This window comes from Staurois parvus, unplaced genomic scaffold (assembly GCF_062004578.1).
Source record: "Staurois parvus isolate SC_StPar_1 unplaced genomic scaffold, SC_StPar_1.0 ptg000194l, whole genome shotgun sequence".
Taxonomy (NCBI): Eukaryota; Metazoa; Chordata; class Amphibia; order Anura; family Ranidae; genus Staurois; species Staurois parvus.
Genome location: NW_028317990.1, coordinates 78978 through 101716, shown reverse-complemented (window position 1 = coordinate 101716; position 22739 = coordinate 78978). Strand labels below are relative to the sequence as shown.

Genomic DNA, 22739 nt, shown 5'->3' with positions numbered 1-22739 from the left:
ACAGTTTAGATAGAATGGGGGTCAGAGCAGGATTAAGCATAGTTGGGATTTGACTTGATTTCCACTTTAAAATGTTTCTAAAGACTGAAGGTTTTTTTTCACTTTAATGTATTCTATGTGTGTGCAGCTCCCCCCCCCAGCCCCCTCTAATACTTACCTGAGCCCAATCTGAATCCAGCAATGTGCATAAGAGCATCGGCTCTCCTGTGTCTCTTCCTCCTCAGTGGCTCAGACACAACAGCAGCCATTGGCCCCACTGCTGTCAATCATAACCAACGAGCAGGACTGAGCCGCACTCTGTGTGTTTTATGGACACACAGAGCAGGGCTTAAGAGCAAGCACCCACGATTGCCCCCATAGCAATTGACTTGCTATGAAGGCACAGCAAGGGGGAGGAGACAGGAGCGCCGGCAGGAATTCGAGAAGAGGGGGATCTGGGCTGCTCTCATAGAGAGCTGGTATGACATGTTTGTTATTTAATTTTTTTACTTTTTACCTTTACAAACACTTTAATGCATTCTCTGCATTAAGGTAAAAAAACATTCCATGATCAGCTCCCCCCAGCCCCCCTTAAATATTTACCTCTTTTGATCCAGGGATGTGCAAATCTGCAGCAGCCCATTTCTTCTCTTTCACAGGTACAGAGACAGCAGTGGGAGCCATTGGTTCCTGCTGCTGTTAATCAAATTCTGTGAGGAGGGAGCAGGGGGCGGGGCCGAGCTGTGCTGTGTGACACACAGCCTGGCTTGCTCGGGAGAGAGCCCGCATTAGTGTCCCCATAGCAAATGCTTTCCTATGGGGGCACTCAGAGAAGAAGAGGAGCAGACAACATTGGCAGAGAACGCCAGAAGAGGAGGTTGAGGACCGCTCTGTGCAATACTATTTTTTAGATTTTTTATTACTTACATTTTGGGGGAAAAAAAAAAATATTTTTCCTGTTCTGTTCTAAAACATATTCAATAAAAAAATCTAAATTCTTCATTAATTTAAAATATATTCTGCTACGTCTTTGGTAAGAAACAAAAATCCCCTGATGATCAGTGCCCCGCAGTGCCACCCACCAGTGCCTAGCAGTGCCACCCACCTGTGCCCAGCAGTGCCACCCACCTGTGCCCAGCAGTGCCACCCATCAGTGTCGCCAGTCAGTGCCACCCGTCAGTGCTGCCCATCAGTGCAGCATTATCAGTGCTGCTTTATCAGTGCCACCAATCAGTTACCATCAGTGGTGCCTATCAGTGCCACCTCATCGGTGCCGCCTATCAGTGCAGCCTCATCAATGCACATCAGTGAAGGAGAAAAATTACTTGTTTGCAAAATTTTATAATAGAGACAAAAAACATTTTTTTTTGTTTATAGCACAAAAAATAAAACACCCAGTGGCGATTAAATACCACCAAAAGAAAGCTCTGTGTGAAAAAAGTATATAAATTTAATATGGGTACAATGTTGCATGACCACGCAATTGTCATTCAAAGTGCAACAGCACTGAAAGCTGAAAATTGGCCTGGGCAGGAAGGTGGTAAAAGTGCCCGGTAGGAAAGTGGTTAAACTGTATCTATATATATATATATATATATAATTATATATATATATATATATATATATATATATATATATATATATATTTATTAAGGTGGGTGGCATATTTATCAAAACTCAACATTTACCTACATTCATTGCAAATTCATAGGCAGCATTTACAATATTTATACCATGGTAAATGGGACATCAGTGAATGTCTGGTGAATGTTTAATGTTCACTATGATTATTTCGTGTAAATGTTTTAAAACCAGCAGAGACAGTATTTTGTGCTGCAATTATAGGATATATGGGTGACACCAGGTGTGCCAATTGGCCAATTTTTTTGCACTCCAATACCTTTAAAACAATGCAGATTCACCTTTTGACAATGGTGAATGTAAAACAGGCTTTCTGTGAATGTGTGTTGAATGTTAATTGATTGCCAGTAGATATTCCTGGTGAATATGTTTTATAAATAATTTGAATGTTTAGTAAATGCCACATTCACTGCTTTATAAATAATTGCCAAATAAAATTTCATAGTTTTTTTTAAATAAAAATGATTGTTTTAGAATATTTTCCTCCATATCCCATACATCTTTCGTACTAGTTACTATTTTGTTAAGTACATCAAAGATCAATATTATTTTTATAGGGGACCCAGAGTCATAGATTAACATTCTGTTCTGTCTTGCTACAGATTAGTAAGAGAAATGTATACCATGTTGGCCATTGATAGAAGCAAGGAAATGTAGTGCTGGACATACAGTATCTCACAGAAGTGAGTACACCCCTCACATTTTTGTATATATTTTATTATATCTTTTCATGTGACAACAATGAAGAAATTACACTTTGCTACAATGTAAAGAGTAGTGAGTGTACAGCTTGTATAACAGTGTAAATTTGCTGTCCCCTCAAAATAACAACACACAGCCATTAATGTCTATACCAAATTCAAATTCAAATTGGCCAAAGTGTCAATATTTTGTGTTGCCACCATTATTCTCCAGCACTGCCTTAACCCTCTTGGGCATGGAGTTCACCAGAGCTTCACAGGTTGCCACTGGAGTCCTCTTCCACTCCTCCATGACAACATCACGTAGCTGGTGGATGTTAGAGACCTTGCGCTCCTCCACCTTCCATTTAAGGATGCTGCACAGATGCTCAATAGGGTTTAGGTCTGAAGACATGCTTGGCCAGTCCATCACCTTTACCCTCAGCTTCTTTAGAAAGGCAGTGGGTGTCTTGGAGGTGTGTTTCGGGTCATGTTGGAATACTGCCCTGCGGCCCAGTCTCTGAAGGGAGGGGATCTTGCTCTGCTTCAGTATGTCACAGTACATGTTGGCATTCATGGTTCCCTCAATGAACTGTAGCTCCCCAGTGCCGGCAGCACTCATGCAGCCCCAGACCATGACAATCCCACCACCATGCTTGACTGTAGGCAAGACACACTTGTCTTTGTACTTCTCACCTGGTTGCCGCCACACACGTCTTGACACCATCTGAACCAAATAAGTTTATCTTGGTCTCATCAGACCACAGGACATGCTTCCAGTAATCCATGTCCTTAGTCTCTTTGTCTTCAGCAAACTGTTTGCGGGCTTTCTTTAGAAGAGGCTTCCTTCTGGGATGACAGCCATACAGACCAATTTGATGCAGTGTGCAGCGTATAATCTGAGCACTGACAGGCTGACCCCCCACCCCTTTAACCTCTGCTGCAATGCTGGCAGCACTCATACGTCTATTTCCTAAAGACAACCTCTGGATATGACGCTGAGCACGTGCACTTCTCTGGTCAACCATGGCAAGGCCTGTGGAACCTGTCCTGTTAAACCCTTGTATGTTCTTGGCCACCGTGTTGCAGCTCAGTTTCAGGATCTATGCAATCTTCTTACAGCCTAGGCCATCTTTATGTAGAGCAACAGTTCTGTTTTTCAGATCCTCAGAGTGTTCTTTGCCATGAGGTGCCATGTTGAACTTGCAGTGACCAGTATGAGAGCGTGAGAGCGATAAAAGCAAATTTAACACACCTGAGACCTTGTAACACTATTGAGTCACATGACACCGGGGAGGGAAAATGGGTAATTGGGCCCAATTTGGACATTTTCACTTAGGGGTGTACTCACGTTTGCTGCCAGCAGTTTAGACATAATGGTTGTGTGTTGAGTTATTTTGATGGGACAGCAAATTTACAATGTTATACAAGCTGAACACTCACTACTTTACATTTGTAGCAAAGTGTAATTTCTTCAGTGTTGCCACATGAAAAGATATAATAAAATATGTACAAAAATGTGAATGGTGTACTCACTTCTGGGAGATACTGTACATCTTTTACTGGTTAATTTAAAAATACTTGGCTTTTGATGTCTTGGTATAGTGTGGGGTTTACTTTCCATTTTAACCAACTCTTTTAACCAGTTAAATCTAACTTCTTTATAATTGAAAAATAACAGCTGTGAAGAAAAAATAATATAGAAATAAATAAATAGATTAAAACTAGATGAAAGCATAATGTATTGTTCAGGGTTTGGGTTATGTTCCTATCCTTAACATTAAAAACCCCCAAAACATTTCTATGAAAATGCTTGAGTAAGCAGACATCCCAGGCGCTGGTTGTGTCTTGGTGGAATCAACAGTGATTAGCCCAGCAAATTTTCTATTTCAAAAATGTTTATTGGTTTTAACAAGTAATGGTCTGCCCACGCAGGGGCTAGCAATGACATTCATAACAGTAAGAGGCACACATAAAGGCAAAGATGGCAAAACAGGCATTGTAAAGCAGTCAGGAACTGACACAGCGGCAGTAATGCAACACAAATCATAAGGTTCAAGGGGTAGAGTACCTGGTTGAACCTCCCCATGGCAGCAGGGAGTTCCCCAGGGCTGTCAACATCCATGCAGAGTCACTGTCCGCAGCTCATGCATCTACGGGGTAAGGGTGATGAACACAAACATAAAAGAAACAAGACTAGAGGATAAAGCAGCAGATAAGGAGCGCACACCTGTAGGGAGAGGGCCAGAAAGCAGGAGGGAGGAGAGGGACAAGGTCTCGGGAACAATGAGACTGCCCATCAGAGGAAGCCCAAACTGGCTCTGGGAAGAGTGGGAAGGGCATAAATCGCCTCGGTTCCCAGACTTTGAGGAACTTAGCTTGAAAGTCATTGCGAATACTAGACATCTGTTCATTGAGCATCAGGGTAGTCTCTCACCCCTTGAAAGGAGACAGATTTTTTTTTCCAGGCCTGGGCTATCGTTTTGACAAGAAAAGGTAGGAAGCAAGCCTCCGCTGATGAGCATACAAAGCCAGTATGGGGCAAGGTAGTAGAGCACACTTGGCCTCTCTACGTATGAATAAGTGGAATAAAGTAAAGAGGAGGCCAAATACACAGGACCAGAACCCAACTAATTTAGGGCAAGTATGCAAAACATCCCCTCGCTGGCCACAACCCCGAAAGCAGCAGTTACTGTAGGATGGGTTTGCATGGGCAATACGGCTGGAAACCAGCTCCAACGGAGCAGCACGTTAGATGCTTTCTCCAAGGTAGCCGTGTTAAATGAGCATTTAGCCACAGAAGACCAGACCATGCTCCAGTCCTCTAGATCTATCTCAACTGCCAGATCTCGTTCCCATTGGGTGACATAGGAAAAGGCAGTATGGGAGAAGCGACTATTCAGAGAAGAATAAAGGGCTGAGATAAGCTCTGGAGAGCCAGGGTCATGTTGGCAGTTATGCTCAAATTCAGTTTTCTGGAACGGATAAGTGGAAGTGCTGCACAATGAGATTACCCAATGCTGGAGTTGGAGATAGCAAAAGAATTCTGATTGAGTGATATCATGGGTCTCCTGAAGAGAGGCCCATGTGGGAAAGGACCTAAAGGTCATAAAATGTAGGACGTGAGAAAACCCATTGGTGTTGTTTATAATGGGGAACAAAGGCAGGAAAGGTGACATGAGAGTACCAGAATACTGCACAAACTTGTAGACTATGATGCATAAGCGGACTCAGTGCTGCTGGGTGATGTTAGAAGGCAGCCAGAGAAGCATCCCAGCAAATTTTCAAGCAACCCCAAGTAACTGCCATGAAATAACAGTGACTGTTGGTGCATGTAGAGATTATGGTTGTTGCCACTGGCAAAGTGGTCTGGATTGTGTTGATTACAGTACTTAAAAATCAATCAATCAATTAATCAATCAGTCTTACCTGTTTCTTATACAAAATTGTACCATGATGGCCTTTTAACGCAGAAGTAAGCCATTAAGCAAAATTTCTAATTTTGGGCCTCCAGGAGCTTTTTGCCATAATGTAAAAGTTTGCACAGCATATCTGCACATTAGGGCAGACTTACTGAGGAAAACTATCCCTTCCAGTGGTGAAATGGCTGCAGTGTGCCCTCTGTCACAAATTATTCTATCTTTGCCTGGTCGTTATCTGGGTTCAGAGTTTTTGGCCATCTTGACTTGCCAGGCAGCGATAGCATAACTCCCAGATGGCAGTTGCTTTGTCCTGGCACTCATTTGTGCTTAGATTTACGCATGGGTAAATGTACACAAACAAATAAAATTATGATAGGCAGGTAGAAGCATCTCTGACAAAGGAGACGTACATACTGTAGTCTCTCTTGCCTGAAAGAGCTTAATTATCAGCTCTCTTTATTGATGCAACTTTACTTCCACTTTAAGGTGGCCACACGTTACAATCTGAATGTACAATCTGTGAATGGTACAAAAATGTACGTAAAGTGTATTTAACGAATAATATTCACCCTGTATAAATACCTCAAACATTATTTGCTCCCTTCATGCCTTGCTACCAAACATACCTATTTTACTACTCCCATTATCACCTTCTCATCCAATCCTCATAAATTCTAGAGACTAATATAGATCAATCAAATACCACATCCATAAATGTTATATGTATATCACAGAAACACACAAAATACTGGCATTGAAGGGGAACCCACACATTGTATTGTGTAGAAATACAAATTGTATTCATAACATCAGAACAACTTTAAAAATTGTCTATGATAAAATTGCTCAATATCAATACCAATGCTTCCTACTGCTGACTTACTCTGCCACAAAAATAGCATACATATGTCAAAACATTAATATTATGTTATATATAATAAAGTGCAGTGCTAAACATTAAATGTCATCATTAAGTGCAAAGTTGACAATATACACACATGAACAAAGTTGACAATAAAGTGTGTAAACAGTAATAAAGTGATACATATATGTCCATCCAATAATAAAGTGCAAAAACACTAATGAAGGAAGTGTCCATGGTACTACAAGGCACAGCAATACCAGTGTTGGATTTCCAAAAAAAGTGCTCTTAATCCAGTGAGGAAATCCACCACCTCTAATGGCTATGCACTCACCAGAAAGCTACTGGTAAAGTAGCATTTATGCTGATCACATTGGTGAAAATCTCAAGGATCCATGTGTGCAGACCGGACTTCTCCAATAAGTACTAGTATAAGTTCAGATCAAAAGAGGGGCAATCCTCCTGATGCTTTTCAAGAGTAATCCTGTGGCAGTCAATGGCACCTAGTTATTGAAAAATTTCCTTCCTTTGGTGCTTCAAAATTGTGTTTTCTTTTCATAAAAGGCTATCCCGCCTCCTCAATCTAAACGTTGCCAGCTTGATCTCTATAACTGATCCAGTTATGTTGAGATAACTATAACTCAGCATCATTAGCAGTCATTGACTTGAAAACACAATTTTGAAGCACCAAAGGATGGAAATTTATTACATAGCAATAGTATATATATATATATGGCTTGGTTAGAGCTATAGTTCTCTGGGGCATTGCCCTGGTATATGTGTGGTTTCCCCTTTTGTTTGTAGCGGGCACTTGTCTTTCACGAACGGCTTTGCTGTGCTGTGCTGGACAGAGTCCATTATGATGCCTCCCTTGGTGTACTTTGGGCCTGGTTCTGCCGATTCCACAACTTGGATGCCAAGTTTGGCTTCGCCCCAGTGGAGAGTTGCCTGGGCAACGCGTCTGCGCATGCCCAGTCGTTTTAGCCGTGCAGATGGATGACGTCATCGGCTGGCACCAACGTGTGGCCATAGGGCGGGAGTCCATCGTTGGGTGCACATATAAGATGGGACTGCCCTGGCTAGCATCCAGGGAGTTCCAGTGAGGCCAACAGTAATAAAATAGAAGGGGCAAGAGGCACCATAAAATCAACGTATTGCTGAATGTATATTATCTGCCAAGTAACCAAAGACCAAACATCAAAAAAAGGGGGAGGGTGAAAAGAGATTCACAAAAAAGCGGTTACATTATGAACAGAAACCGATACTCAAAAATTCCTCAAAAAATATGCTTTATTACAAAAATTGCATATGTAGACATTTAGGTAAATACCTCAGCTAGCCATCACCACAAGATGAGACCATACAACAAAGTATGACCTAAAACCAAAAGGTTATAAAACAGACATAATGACTATAAAGTGCTGTAAATGTAATGACACTAGGTCTAATACATAAGTAGCACTAACACACAGGTTACACCACCATGTAGGGGATGCGTTCAAAAAATTGTAAAATAAGGCAAAACATCAGAAATGCAATGCTGCAAATGACAAGTACATTAGTACCAATAATGGATGGATTCAGGAACCCAATACTAAACCTAAACATTCAGTACAGGAAAATAATCAGAGAGAGATTAAAGCAATATAAATGCAATTCTCCTGACTGTGTGACACACAGAATTAAGTAATAATCCAAAATAGGCACCGTAGAACAAGATGAGTGGTAGGATCTTAAGTAAAGACAGTCATGTCCAGAGTGATGGAATAGAATAAACTTTGTGACCATAGTAATATCACCATATAGCATCCGCCATCTATAGTTGAAGTGGCAGGGCCCTGCCAATGAAATATAGGGATTCTTCACCGCCAGCGTGCGGGCTATATGACTCCCTTATTATGAATCTGTGGTGTAGAATGTAGGGATATCCATGCCGTATAATAAAAGTAGGGTGCTGTACCCCTTTCAGGAGATGTAGCATGATGTCCCCATCCTGTAGTGAATAAGTGACACAAAGAGAGTCAATATGGTTGTCACTCAGGATATCAAGACAGTAACGGCAATGCGCCGTGCTGCCCTCTTATATTTGCGATGTTCCACTCACCACCCGTGCCAAAGATGGATAACCTTGCAAAGTCTCTCTCATGTGTGGGTTCACGCCCATAGTCCCAGAGACAGCCGCCACGATCGGGACTAGAGACAGGTGGGCTCCGCTTTTATCCTGGTAGACGTGCAGCCTGATGGACGCCTAACACAGGCGTGTGTATCTGCTTCCCCTGCAGGACTACGTGTATGGTGCCAATGCGCCTGACCGGAAGTGACGTTACTGACGTGTTACAACGCGTTTTGCCGATGGGCGTATCTTACTCAGCTTCGTCAGGACCAATGAGATGCATAGCTCACATGCTCAGTTTATATTAGGCTAGTTCCTGCCTATACATGCAAATATACTACTGGCAAGGCATCTCATTTTTTTATGATGACCGTTCTCCTTATTTTTATTTCTTTACCCCAATGAGATGCCTTGCCAGTAGTATATCTGCATATATAGGCGGAAACTACCCTTATATAAACTGAGCATGTGAGCAATGCATCTATGCATTGGTCCTGACGAAGCTGAGTAAGATACGCCCATCGGCGAAACGCGTGGTGAGTGGAACATTGCAAATATAAGAGGACAACAGGGCACTTTGCCGTTATTGTCTTGATACCCTGAGTGACAACCATATTGACTTTCTTTGTGTCACTTATTCACTACAGGATGGGGACATCATGCTACATCTCCTGAAAGGGGTACAGCACCCTACTTTTATTATACGGCATGGATATCCCTACATTCTACTCCACAGATTCATAATAAGGGAGTCATATAGCCCGCACGCTGGCGGTGAAGAATCCCTATATTTCATTGGCAGGGCCCTGCCACTTCAACTATAGATGGCGGATGCTATATGGTGATATTACTATGGTCACAAAGTTTATTCTATTCCATCACTCTGGACATGACTGTCTTTACTTAAGATCTTACCACTCATCTTGTTCTACGGTGCCTATTTTGGATTATTACTTAATTCTGTGTGTCACACAGTCAGTAGAATTTCATTTATATTGCTTTAATCTCTCTCTGATTATTTTCCTGTACTGAATGTTTAGGTTTAGTATTGGGTTCCTGAATCCATCCATTATTGGTACTAATGTACTTGTCATACAGTTGCAAGAAAAAGTATGTGAACCCCTTGGGATTACGTGGAGTTTTGCATGAATTGGGCATAAAATGTGCTCTGAACGTCATCTAAGTCACAACAATAGAAGAACACAGTCTGCTGAACATAATACTACACAAACATTAGATGTTGCCATGGTTTAATTGCACATAACATGTAAACATTCACAGTGCAGGGAGGAAAAAGTATGTGAACCTTTGGACTTAATAACTGGTTGACCCTCCTTTGGCAGCAATAACCTCAACCAAACGTTTCCTGTAGTTGCAGATCAGACCTGCACAACGATCTGGAGTAATTTTGGACCACTCCTCTTCACAAAACTGTTTCAGTGTAGCAATATTCTTGGGATGTCTGGTGTGAATCGCTCTCTTAAGGTCATGCCACAGCATTTCAATCGGGTTGAGGTCAGGACTCTGACTGGGCCACTCCAGAAGGCGTATTCTGTGCTGTTGCAGCCATTGTTTTGTTGAATTACTTGTATGCTTTGGGTCATTGTCCTGTTGCATCACCCATCCTCTGCAGAGCTTCAGTTGGTGGACAGATGGTCGTACGTTTTCCTGCAAAATGTCTTGATAAACTCTAGAATTCATTTTCCCATCAATGACAACAATCCGTCCAGGCCCTGAGGCAGCAAAGCAGCCCCAAACCATGATGCTTTTGGAGATACTTTTGTAACCCTTTCCAGCTTCATGCAAGTCAACAATTCTTGATTGTAGGTCTTCTGAGAGCTCTTTTCTGCGAGGCATGGTTCACATCAGACAGTGCTTCTTGAAACCAGTAAACCCAAAACAGGTGTGTGTTTTTTAAGGGCAGGACAGCTGTTAGCAACACATCCAATATCATCACACTGATTGGAGTCAAGGTTGGCTCACTCCTGGCTCCAATTAGCTCTGGGAGAAGTCATTAAGCTAGGGCCTCACATACTTTTTCCTCCCTGCACTATGAATGTTTACATGTTATGTGCAATTAAACCATGGCAACATCTAATGTTTGTGTAGTATTATGTTCAGCAGACTGTGTTCTTCTATTGTTGTGACTTAGATGACGTTCAGAGCACATTTTATGCCCAGTTCATGCAAGACTCCACGTAATCCCAAGGGGTTCACATACTTTTTCTTGCAACTGTATGCAGCATTGCATTTCTGATGTTTTGCCTTATGGTACAATATATTTGAACACATCCCCTACATGGTGGTGTAACCTATGTGTCAGTGCTGCTTATGTACTAGACCTAGTGTCATTACATTTACAGCACCCTACATTCATGACCGGTTATGACGTCTGTTTTTAACCTTTTGGTTATAGGTCATACTTTGTTGTATGGTCTCACCTTGTGGTGATGGCTAACTGAGGTATTTACCTGAATGTCTACATATGCAATTTTTGTAATAAAGCATAATTTTTGAGGATTTTTTGAGTATCGCTTTCTGCTCATAACGTAACCGCTTTTTTGTGAATCTCTTTTCACACCCCCCCTTTTTTTGAAGTTCCAGTGAGGCACCATTGGTCCCAGCGTGGTAAGCAATGAAGATATTAGACAGCCGTTTGTTTTATTCCTACTGTGTTTGATATAGAAGCTGAGGAGTAGAAGCCTATATTGTTTACCTTGGTGACGTGCACATATACCGCTTTTGAAGGACAGTTTTTATGGTGTTTCTCGATGTAGTGGGGACTGGATGGATGGAGGGCCATTTGGTTCTGTCCCTTTTTCAGGATATCTTCAATCATTGGAAACTCATCTTGGTAGGTTGTTAGTAATTTCTAATCCCCAGATAACAATTGTTTTAGCCTATGTGGCCCTATATACAATACCCCTCACCAATCCTCTATATGTCTTCCTTTTTCAAGGGACTGTATTTTGTTCAATGGCAGTATAGACCCATATACCAACTAATATTTCCAGTAGGATATTTCCAACTATAAACAAGTAGATCTGACCATTAACTGTAAACTTTCAAGTACAATTGATGGTGTTGTTATACTGAATAGTCTAACTCATTATGTCTATTTGGCACGGTCATATGTATATATTTGTTATAGAGCAAGTTTCACTGCAGTTGACCAGTTGCCGATCACTATATGTGTTCTAGTGCCCACCCTAGGGGACTAACTACGTTGTGAACGCATGCTCAATGAAGGTGGAGTTATACCATGCATCCAGAAAGTATTCACAGCGCTTAACTTTTGCCACATTTTGTTATGTTACAGCCTTATTCCAAAATGGTTTAAATTCATTTTTTCCCTCAACATTCTACAAACAATACCCCATAATGACAACATAAAATAAGTTTGTTTTGAAATCTTTTCAATTTATTAAAAATAAAAAATTAAAAAAACCACATGTACATAAGTATTCACAGCCTTTGCTCAATACTTTGTTGAAGCACCTTTAGCACCAATTAAAGCCTCAAGTCATTTGGAGTATGATGCTACAAGCTTGGCACACCTATTTTGGGGCAATTTCTCCCATTCTTCTTTGCTGTACCTCTCAAGCTCCATCAGGTTGGATGGGGAGCGTCGGTGCACAGCCATTTTCAGATTTCTCAGAGATGTTCAATCGGGGTCAAGTCTGGGCTCTGGCTGGGTCACTCAAGGACATTCACAGAGTTGGCCCGTAGCCACTCCTTTGTTATGTGGGCTGGGTGCCTAGGGTCGTTGTCCTGTTGAAAGATGAACCGTCGCCTCAATCTAAGGTCCAGAGCGCTGTGGAACAGGTTTTCATTAAGGATGTCTCTGTAGATTGCTGCATTCATCTTTCCTTCGATCCTGACTAGTCTCCCAGTTCCTGCCACTGAAAAATATCCCCACAGCATGATGCTGCCATCACCATGTTTCACTGTAGGGATGGTACTGGCCAGGTGGTGAGCGGTGCCTGGTTTCCTCCAAACATGACGTTTGGCATTCAGGCCAAATAGTTCAATCTTCGTTTCATCAGACCAGAGAGTTTTGTTTCTCATGGTCTGAGAGTCCCTCAAGTGCCTTTTGGCAAACTCCAGGCGGGCTGCCATCTGCCTTTTACTGAGGAATTGCTTCCGACTGGCCACTCTACCATACAGGCCTGATTGGTGGAGTGCAGCAGAGATGGTTGTTCTGGAAGGTTCTCCTCTCTCCACAGAGAAACTCTGGAGCTCTTTCAGAGTGACCTTCGGGTGCTGGGTTACATCCTTGGCTAAGGCCCTTCTCCCTCGATCACTCCTTTTGGAATCTAGGATGATTCCTGGTGGTTCCAAACTTCTTCCATTTACGGATGATGGAGGCCACTGTGCTCATTGGGACCTTCAATGCTGCAGAAATTTTTCTGTACTCTTCCCCAGATCTGTGCCTTGATACAATCCTGTCTCAGAGGTGTACAGACAATTTCTTGGACTTCATGGTTTGGTTTGTGCTCTGACATGCACTGTTAACTGTGGGACCAATAACCATAACAAAATGTGGCATAGACAGGCCTTTCCTAATCATGTCCAATCAACTGAATTTCCCACAGGTGGACTCCAATCAAATAGTGGAAAGATCTCAAGGATGATCAGTGGGAACAGGATGCACCAGAGCTCAATTTTGAGTGTCATGGCAAAGGCTGTGAATACTTATGCACATGTGTTTTTTTTTTTTTTGTTTTGTTTTTTATTTTTAATAAATTGCAAAGATTTCAAAACAAACTTTTTTCAAGTTGTCATTATGGGGTATTGTTTGTAGAATGTTAAGGGAAAAAATTAATTTGATCTATCTTGGAATAAGGCTGTAACATAACAAAATGTGGCAAAAGTTAAGTACTGTGAATACTTTCTGGATGCACTGTAATTATAGAGATGTTTATTGTTTAATTTAATTGCTGTATGAGCAAAACTATATTCCAGTATATATTATATTGGTTGTTTATATCAAATCTCTCTTTGTGTTCTAATATACTAACCTCTGCTGTAGCCTCATGCATCCCGAGGAAGCATCGGAGAAACGCGTTGACTCTTGAGGACTCACCACGATGATTGCTCACCACCAAGATGAAGATGAAATTAAAATGGTTTGACATATGTATTCTATTTTTGTGGCAGAGTGAGTCAGCAGTAGGAAGCATTGGTATTAATATTGAGCAATTTTATTATAGACAATTTTTAAAGTTGTTCTGATGTTTTGAATAAAATTTGCATTTTTACACAATATAATGTGTGGGTTTCCCTTCAATGCCTCATCAATTCTTTTCAACCTTTAACTGTCTTTTTTGTCCCCCACAGCCTTCACTGACTTTTACTGCCAATGACTTAATAAACAAGGTGGATGCAATTTGAAACAAAATTTCCACTGTCTAGAAATCTTCCACACCTTACTCAACATGTCCACCACCACAATTAATACTTTCCTCTTTTGACCCTCTTATTAAACAGGTGGTTGCCAAACTCCTCTAAGATGTCTACTTCACCACCTACACTCTGGATCCCATTCCTTTACAACTATCTTGGTCACTTTCTTGCTGTATTCTATGCTCTCTAACATCTTCAGTTTCTCTCTACTGGCATCTTTCCCTCCCCTTTAAAACATTCATGGGTCACCCCCATACTTAAAAAGCCCTTGCTGCTTTCCAACAGTCTGAATGACTTAAGATCCATCTCTTTGCTCCCTTTTATGATCAATTATATAAATTATTTCTAATTTAGAATGCCTAGTCTAGAACCTTCTGAGCCACAACCTCATTCACACCAACCTTGATGATCTCCTACAGTGTCAGTTTCATCTGCAACACAACACACAAAAACTGCTATACTAAAACTCACTAGCTTCCAAAACCAATGGCCACTACTCCATTATCATACTCTTAGACCTTTCTGTTATCTTTGATATAATTGACCACCCATGCCTCTGCAAAAAAAACTCTTCTCTCTTGACCTCCAAGACTTTGCTCTTTCATGGTTCTCCTCCTACAAAGTGCTTTCAGTGTCACCTACAACTCTGTCTCCTGCATTCCTCTTTCTCTTTTCATAGGGTTTACCCAGGGCTTTGTTCTCAGAACCCATCTAATTTCTATTTACACCTCCTCCCTTGGTAACTTCTTCCAATACCACCCATATGTTGATGACACCCAAATCTCTCTACCCTGCACTTGCACTTCACCCCTTCAGTCTCCTCACCCATTATTAGTTTACGGAGTCTGACATATTAGTATGGATGTCACACCCCTTCTAAAACTAATTATTTCTAAAACTGAGCTCATAATATTTCCTCTCCCCTGACTTTCAATTAAGATCAAAAATACAATTATCAGTATATCCTCTCATGCCAGGGTGATAGGAATAATCTTGTCCTTTCAGCCCCAAATCCAATCATTGTCCAAATCTTTCTGCCTTCACCAACCTAACATTTCCAAAATATAACCTTTCTTAACCTCTTGCCGCCCGGCCAATGGCTGATTGGCGGCCGGCAAAATCCCTCAGCGTTCTGGGTGGACGACATATGGCGTCCTTTTGGGCATGCACAGCGGCGCGCTCTGTCACCGGCCGTGTACCTTGGACACGGCCGATGACAGATCTGAGTACCGGCCCCGTTGCCAGTACCATGTGACCTGCTGTGACCAATCACAGCAGGTCACATGACAGTTGTATACAATGGATGGCTTCATTCATGCCATCCAATGTATACTAGTGTGTCTAGCTGTGAATGGTCACAGCGATCACATGCACAAGCTGGGCCAATCACAGCCCAGCTGTGTCATGTGATTAGCCGTGGCCAAATCACAGCTAAGCACAAAAAAAAAAACCCCTGAATGAATCAATGTCATTCAAGTAAATGCTTGCTTATAGCAAAGTAATTCTTTGCTATAAGCAAGTTGTGTAAAAAAAAACCAAAAAAAAAAAAACTGATTACTTTGGTCATAGTGAAATATAAAAAAACAATCTTAAAAAAAAGAAATAAAATGGAATAAAAAATTAAAAAAAAAAATTATATATATATATATATATTTTCATACTGTCACCAGTCAATATCCCTGATCACCGCCATGCCAGTTATATGTTGACGCTGTACTACACTGGTGACAGTATGTAAAAAAAAAAAATAGTGAAAATAATTTTTTTAATTTTTTCATTTTCCGAAAAATTATGGCAAAAAATACAACTTCAAAAAACTCGCCATGCCTCTTATGAAGTAGGTTGGACTGTCTACTCTGCAAAAAGGGGTCATTGGGAAGATATCTGTACTGTTCTGACATTCTTGGACCGCTAGAAATTAGATTGGCTGTCAGTAATTCAGGATTGATCAATATTCATATCCCATAGTTTGTGAAATCTATAACTTTCCTACAAACTAAATAATACATCCTAATTTGGGTTATTTTCACCAAAGACATGTAGCAGAATACATCTTGGCCTAAATTTATGAAGAACAATTATTTATTTGCAAACTTTTATAACAGAAAAAGAAAAACATGTTTTTTTTTCAAAATTTTCGGTATTTTTTTGTTAATTTAGCAAAAAATAAAAATCCCAGTGGTGATTAAATACCACCAAAAGAAAGCTCTAGTTGTGTGAAGAAAATGATAAAATTTTAGTTTGGGTACAATGTTGTTTGACCGCGCAATTGTCATTCAAAGTGTGAGAGCGCTGAAACCTGAAAAATGGCCTGGGCAGGAAGGGGGTAAAAGTGCCCTGTATGGAAACGGTTAACCAAAGAAACAACCAAGGTATTCATGCACTCTCTTGATATCTCTTGTCTCAACTGTTTCATACCCTCCTTGATGACCTACCTCTACACAGGCTATGTTTCAGTTTATCATGAATGTTGCTGCCATACTCATCCATTTTACTAACACCTCAGTGTCCACCACCCCTCTCTGCCAAAGTCTCCACTGGCTTCCACTCGCCCAGCAAATACATTTTCAATACTAACAACAACGTACAAAGCCATCCACAAACTGTCCTTGTGTCATACATTTAAATATATATTGGAGTCAAATCCTGGAAGACTGTGTCCGTGTTTAAATGGGGTCACATGGGGGTCTTATTATGTCTTGAAATCTGTAACTGGAAACCACATACAGAGGTGATAGTTGGAAAAAATAGGAGATATGTTTTTAAAGACATATTACAATATTTTTATCATTGGAGGCATAGCGTTATAGTGGACAAAGAGAAGAGTTTAACTAGGAAAAAAGCAAAATAATAGTTACAATGGCAAAAAAAATCTAACAAATAAACAGCTAATACAATGAAAAATGTATATAAAATAAAAATATGCCAGACTACTTACAGCCTGTTGCTTTGAGTAACTACTAATCTGCTCCAGATCACAAGTGTTTATATTGATTTTTTGTTGGCTCATATAGAATATTTAGAGACCTCCTCCTTTGCACACAGTCACTATACATGGAAACTCTGTCACCTGTTTATGTTGTCTGTTATCTTTATCAGAACTTTTTCAGTGGTAGTCAAGGACGATTTGTGTTGCTTATGCAGTAATAACTGATGTCTAATGCTCATTGTTACATAAGAGAGGTGAAATTGTGTACAAGTGAGTAAATTTTTTTCTCTTTTGCAAGCCAACATTACTCATTTTTGCAATGTTACACCATAAAGTCAAAGAGCTATGCCGCCTTAATGGTTAGAATTGGTCTCTAACTTTGTTGGGCTTGCTATAAATGGAAGGCCATGTTCCCTAACTTTGTAATACTGCATAATTTAATGGACTTGTTGGCTCTTGCATTCTTCATTCTATAGTCCTCTATGTATTGGTAGATTAAGGTTGGAAGAGGGGAGTGAGTGGACCTGTAGATTGCCAAAAATTCATCAAAAGTAAGTGAAAATACCCCACAATTACTTTTTCTTAAATCAAGTGGAAACAAATTGGTCCCTTACTCACCACTGTTTCCACTTACTTTTCTTTCATACAAGTTTAACAAAATTAGATTAAAAACTGTTAAAAAAAGTTTTGCTTATACTGGTAGTTCTACTTTAAGCTTTTTCATTTTGGATAGAGTAAGGAAGGGTTATAACCTCTGTACTTTTCTTTTTTGCCATCTGTGCCCCGTTTGGGAGATTTCCCTTCGTTTCTTAGCCCATAGCCAACATAGGAAGTGATATGAAACCCTTCAAAGTGAAGGAATTCATTGGGGACCCCCAGGTCACCAGAACATTCCCCACTGGAAATTTTCCACTTTTTTACTATTCTGGGAACAACCCTAAAATTGGGATTTTATTTTACTTAATGGTACATAGGACAAAAAGAGAGGGTGAAATTCCCCAATGGGGACAGAGACAGCAATAAAAAATGACAGGTATGCTAATCTCTGTCCATATGCAGAACAAACAGAATGATGGACTTTACTGGCAATGAAAAGGGAACTCAGCAATAGTACATAAAAATTTAGTTTCTTTACAAACTTTTTAAAACAGCATATATATCAAGATGAAATATGTTTAAAAGCAATAATATAATTCTATTATAAATACAGCTGCTGACTCACTATCCCCACTATTTGTATAATCACATTTTAGTATTTCAACAAATAATAGCATTTGGTGGGATCCTGAGTCCTTATGAGTCAACGCATTTCTCTTTATTAGCTTCTTCAGGATATATGAGATTTCAGCAGCAGTCACTAAAATGTACAGAGAATAATATAAAAACACATATAAATCATATATATTATTATATATATTACTGGGTGCTAAAACATTTTTTTTTTAAAGCAGTTAGAGATTAATGAAGATTGGGGGGGTGGGTGGCTGGCCAGAACCAACTCTTGAGGGAGTCTATTCCACATTTTCACAGCTCTCACTGTGAAGAAACCTTTCCGTGTTTGGAGATTACATTTTTTTCCTCTAGACGTAAAGAGTGCCCTCTTGTTCTCTGTGTTGAACTCAGGGTGAATAGCTCTACACCGACTTCACTATATGAACCACTGATGTATTTATACATGTTGATTCTATCCCCCTTATCTATTATACATGTTGATCATATCCCCCCTTAATCTCCTCTTCTCAAAAGAGAATAAATTCAGTTCCTCCACTCTTTCTTCATAGCTGAGCTCCTCCATGCCACTTATCAGTTTGGTTGCTCTTCTCTGCACTTTCTCCAGTTCCCCAATGTTCTTTTTGTGAATTGGTGCCCAAAACTGAACTGCATATTCCAGAAGAGGTGTTACTAATGATTTGTACCGGGGTAATATGATATCTCTCTCTCTGGAGTCTATACCTCTTTTAATACAAGAGAGGATTTTGCTCGCTTTAGAAACCACAACTTGGCATTGCATGCCATTTTTAAGCTTGTGATCTACCAGAACTCCCAGATCCTTCTCCACCATTTATTCCCCCAGTTGTACTCCACCTAGTATGTGAGATGCTTTATATATTATATATAATGCTTTATGTATTATATATTCAGTCCTTTTACAATGACTGTCATGTTTTTTTTTTGTTTTTATTTTTATGCTGTTAACTAATAATTTGTTCTTTATTCTGTTAGAGGAAAACAGGAATAGGACAAGAATGTGCAAAATATCCAACCTATGTATATCCAGAGAATATTAAGGCTTTAATCAGATCTGTGTTTCCCAAACAAATATGTAACTATCCCGATCCTGATCATGAAAAGGTGAGTTTTATTTCTTTGCAAAATATTGTGGGTTAGGTACTATTATGCACGCCATATTAAAGCTATAAAGTGATACGGTGCCAGTGCTGCACCATACCGGCCACCTTCAGGTGCCTGCATATCAGTGCAGTAGGCGCTAGGGAACAACTGGTATGCAAAATTAATTAACTTCTGCCTCCAACCCATACTGCATCCTTCTCTTCCCCTCCCTTCTCTTTCCTTCCCTGCGTTTATGTCACTGGCTAATAATGACGTACAGAGCTGGGAGGGGCAGAGTTAGGCTCTTGACTGCAATAGTAGTATCAGATTTCAGGGTTCCATGGGCACATAAGAAAGTTAATGTGACATGCTGTTACTTTATTATCTATTACTTATTGAGTTAATGAGTCAAAAGAGTATGATGTTCTGCTGCATTCAAATATATACACATTGGGCTACTATAAAGTAGGTAGCCATTACCGACTGTCATTTCATTGTCTAAAACACTGTTTATGTTAAACAACTGCCATTTTGTTTCATCATTTGTCCCAGCTCAATGCTGCAACCTCTTTTATTTATTTATTTCAGGTAGTTATATAGCGCTGTCCATTTACGCAGCGCTTTACACATATATATATTGTACATTCACATCAGTCCCTAACCCTCAAGGGGCGTACAATCTAAGGTCCATAACTTACATTCATATATACACATACTAGGGACAATTTAGACAGGAGCCAATTAACCTACCAGCATGTCTTTGGAGTGTGGGAGGAAACTGGAGTACCCGAAGGAAACCCACGCAGGCACAGGGAGAACATGCAAACTCCAGGCAGGTGATGCCATGGCTGGGATTCGAACCAATGACCGTAGTACTGCCAGGCGGAAGTGCTAACCATTTAGCCACTTTTGCGCCTTATCCTGTCTACATGTACCCTAGTGATAGCTGCATGACATTTCTCATAGTGGGTTTAACCATCCGGTTGCTTACACACACCAAGGTAACTGCTGTTCCCTTCCCCCTTGTGCCACCTCATGGCAGCTGCTGCCAGGTCGAAGGAATTCCCCTGCCTGTTAATGACTTGGAAGCGACATGTGAAATGTCACTTCCACCATGTCCTGGTGCCACTTTCCCCACCCAGTATGCAGTCTGCACTCCATTTACATAATTTTTTACTAAAAAAAAAGTTTAGTTAAAAAAAAAGAAAAGTGGAAAATTTTTTTATTTTTTTCTACATACTTAACTGTAAAATCCATTTTTTGGAGTACATCACGGGACACAGAGCAGGCCATAATGACTGGGTATGTGGGTTATATGCCACTTATAGGTGAATGGACACTGGCCGACCAATCAAACAGGAAGTCATCCCCCATATAACCTTTCCTACACAGGAAGTACTCAGTTTTTGTAGCAAGCAATGAAAATCCAGAAAAAGGGGAAGAACCTCTGTGTCCCGTGATGTACGCTAAGCAATTGATTTTACAAATAAGCAAAAGAGCAGGCCATAATAATGGCTATTTGTGATGTCCCAAAGCAACAAAACCTTGAGGGGTGGGTGACATCACAATAACAACCGTCAACATCCCAAAAAGAGCTATTCAGCTGTTCGCAAAACACTGTGGTCAAAGGCAGAATCCTCCGTGGCTCTGACATCCACCTGGTAAAACCTTGTGAATGTATGAACTGAAGACCATGTAGCAGCCTTGCAAACCTGAGCAACTGACACCTGGTGGCGGATAGCCCAAGATGCCCCCACACTCCTGGCAGAGTGTGCTTTCACCCGAAAGGGTGGAATCTTGCTCTTCAAACCATAGGCTTGAATGATTAGCTGACAAATCCACTTAGAAATAGTTGATTTGGATGCTGCCTGTCCTCTCCTGGGTCCTTTCGGCAAAATAAACAAGGAATCAGCCTTTCTAATCTGCACCATCATTCTGAAAAAGACACTTATTGCCCGAACCACATCCAGGGCACGCAAAGATCTTTCTTTTGCCGACTGAGGCCTAGGAAAGAATAAAGGCAGAACAATGTTCTGATTGAGGTGAAAACTAGAAACCACCTTTGGCAAAGAGGACAGATGAGACCACAACACCACCTTATCCTGATGGAAAACCAAAAATGGTCCTCTTTAAGAAAGACCTGCCAACTCTGATGCCCTTCTTGCAGAGGTGCTTGCCACCAAAAACAAACGTTTCGCAGAGCAAACAGGACATGGGGGCTGTCTGACAAGAGGAACAGTACACATCACTCCCTGTAAAGAAGTACAAACTAAACACTGAGAAGTAATCGGTCTTTGGAAAAAAAAAAAAAAGCCAAGGCTGAAACCTGACCCTTAATAGTACCAACAGCCTACTTCTTTTCTACTCCTGATTGGAGAAAAGACAAAATTCCCCCAATGAAATATTTCTGGGGGTGCCAACTTCGAGCTTCACATCAGGAAATATATGCTATCCAAGTTCTATAATAAATGTTTCTAGAAACCAGCTTTCTAGCTTTGAACATTGTGTTGATAACCGAACCTGACACACCTATATCTTTTAGGATTTGGGTCTCAACAACCATGTCTTCAAATTCAGAAACCATAAAGCTGGGTGCAATATAGGCCCCTGGGACAGTAGATCTGGCCAACCTGGCAGAGGCCATGTATCGCCCACTGCTAGCCTGACAATGTCTGCATACCAAGACCTCTTGGGCCATGCTGGTGCCACTAATATCAATGGAATCACCTTGTCTCGAATCCTGTGTAATAGCCATGGGATTAGCTGATTCAGGGGAAAGGCATAGATTAGGGAAAACTGTTCCCACGGTATTACTAAAACATCCATCCCTATCGCAAGAGGGTCCCGCGTTCTGGACACAAACCTGTCCACCTTGCTTTTGAACCTGGATGCCAATAGATCTATGTCCAGGCACCCCCAACGCTGGCAGATTGCCGAGAACACTTCGGGATGCAGAGCCCATTCTCCCGGAAAGAACTGCCGATGAGTGAGGTAGTACGCCTGCCAATTCTCTATCCCTGGAATAAATACTGCTGACAGAACTGAAACATGCCCTTCTGCCCAAGCCAAAATGTGATTTACCTCCTTCTGAGCCCTCCAGTTCTTAGTACCACCTTGGTGATTGATGCATGCCACTGCTGTGGCATTGCCGGACTGGAACCTGACTGGCCAACCATCAAGCCTGATTGTCCAATATCTCAGGGCAAACCGCACCACTCGAGGCTCCAGGACATTACTGGGACTGTGGTCCCTTCCAGAACAGCCCTCCCCCACGAGAGGATGGCATTCAAATCACTGGTGGGCAAGATCTTCCATTTTCCAAATTCCGAGATTTCAACCACCAATTCAAGCTTTGCAGCACCTAGGAGGACAAAGA

At 40.9% G+C, this 22739-nt stretch overlaps 2 protein-coding genes across 2 annotated transcripts in view; one reads left to right on the top strand and one right to left on the bottom strand.

Moving 5' to 3' along the window:
- Positions 1-17108, bottom strand: part of LOC149461724 (carbonic anhydrase 12-like) — a 61967-nt gene extending 44859 nt beyond the window's left edge. The window contains exon 1 of the mRNA XM_089677873.1: positions 17042-17108. The gene's annotated coding sequence lies outside the window, so the exon portion shown is untranslated. The remainder of the gene's footprint in view (positions 1-17041) is intronic.
- LOC149461723 (uncharacterized) overlaps positions 1-22739 on the top strand; it is a 55031-nt gene that overhangs the window by 17201 nt on the left and 15091 nt on the right. The window contains exon 3 of the mRNA XM_089677872.1: positions 19256-19384. Within this exon, the coding sequence (XP_089533998.1) occupies positions 19256-19384 (129 nt within the window). The remainder of the gene's footprint in view (positions 1-19255; positions 19385-22739) is intronic.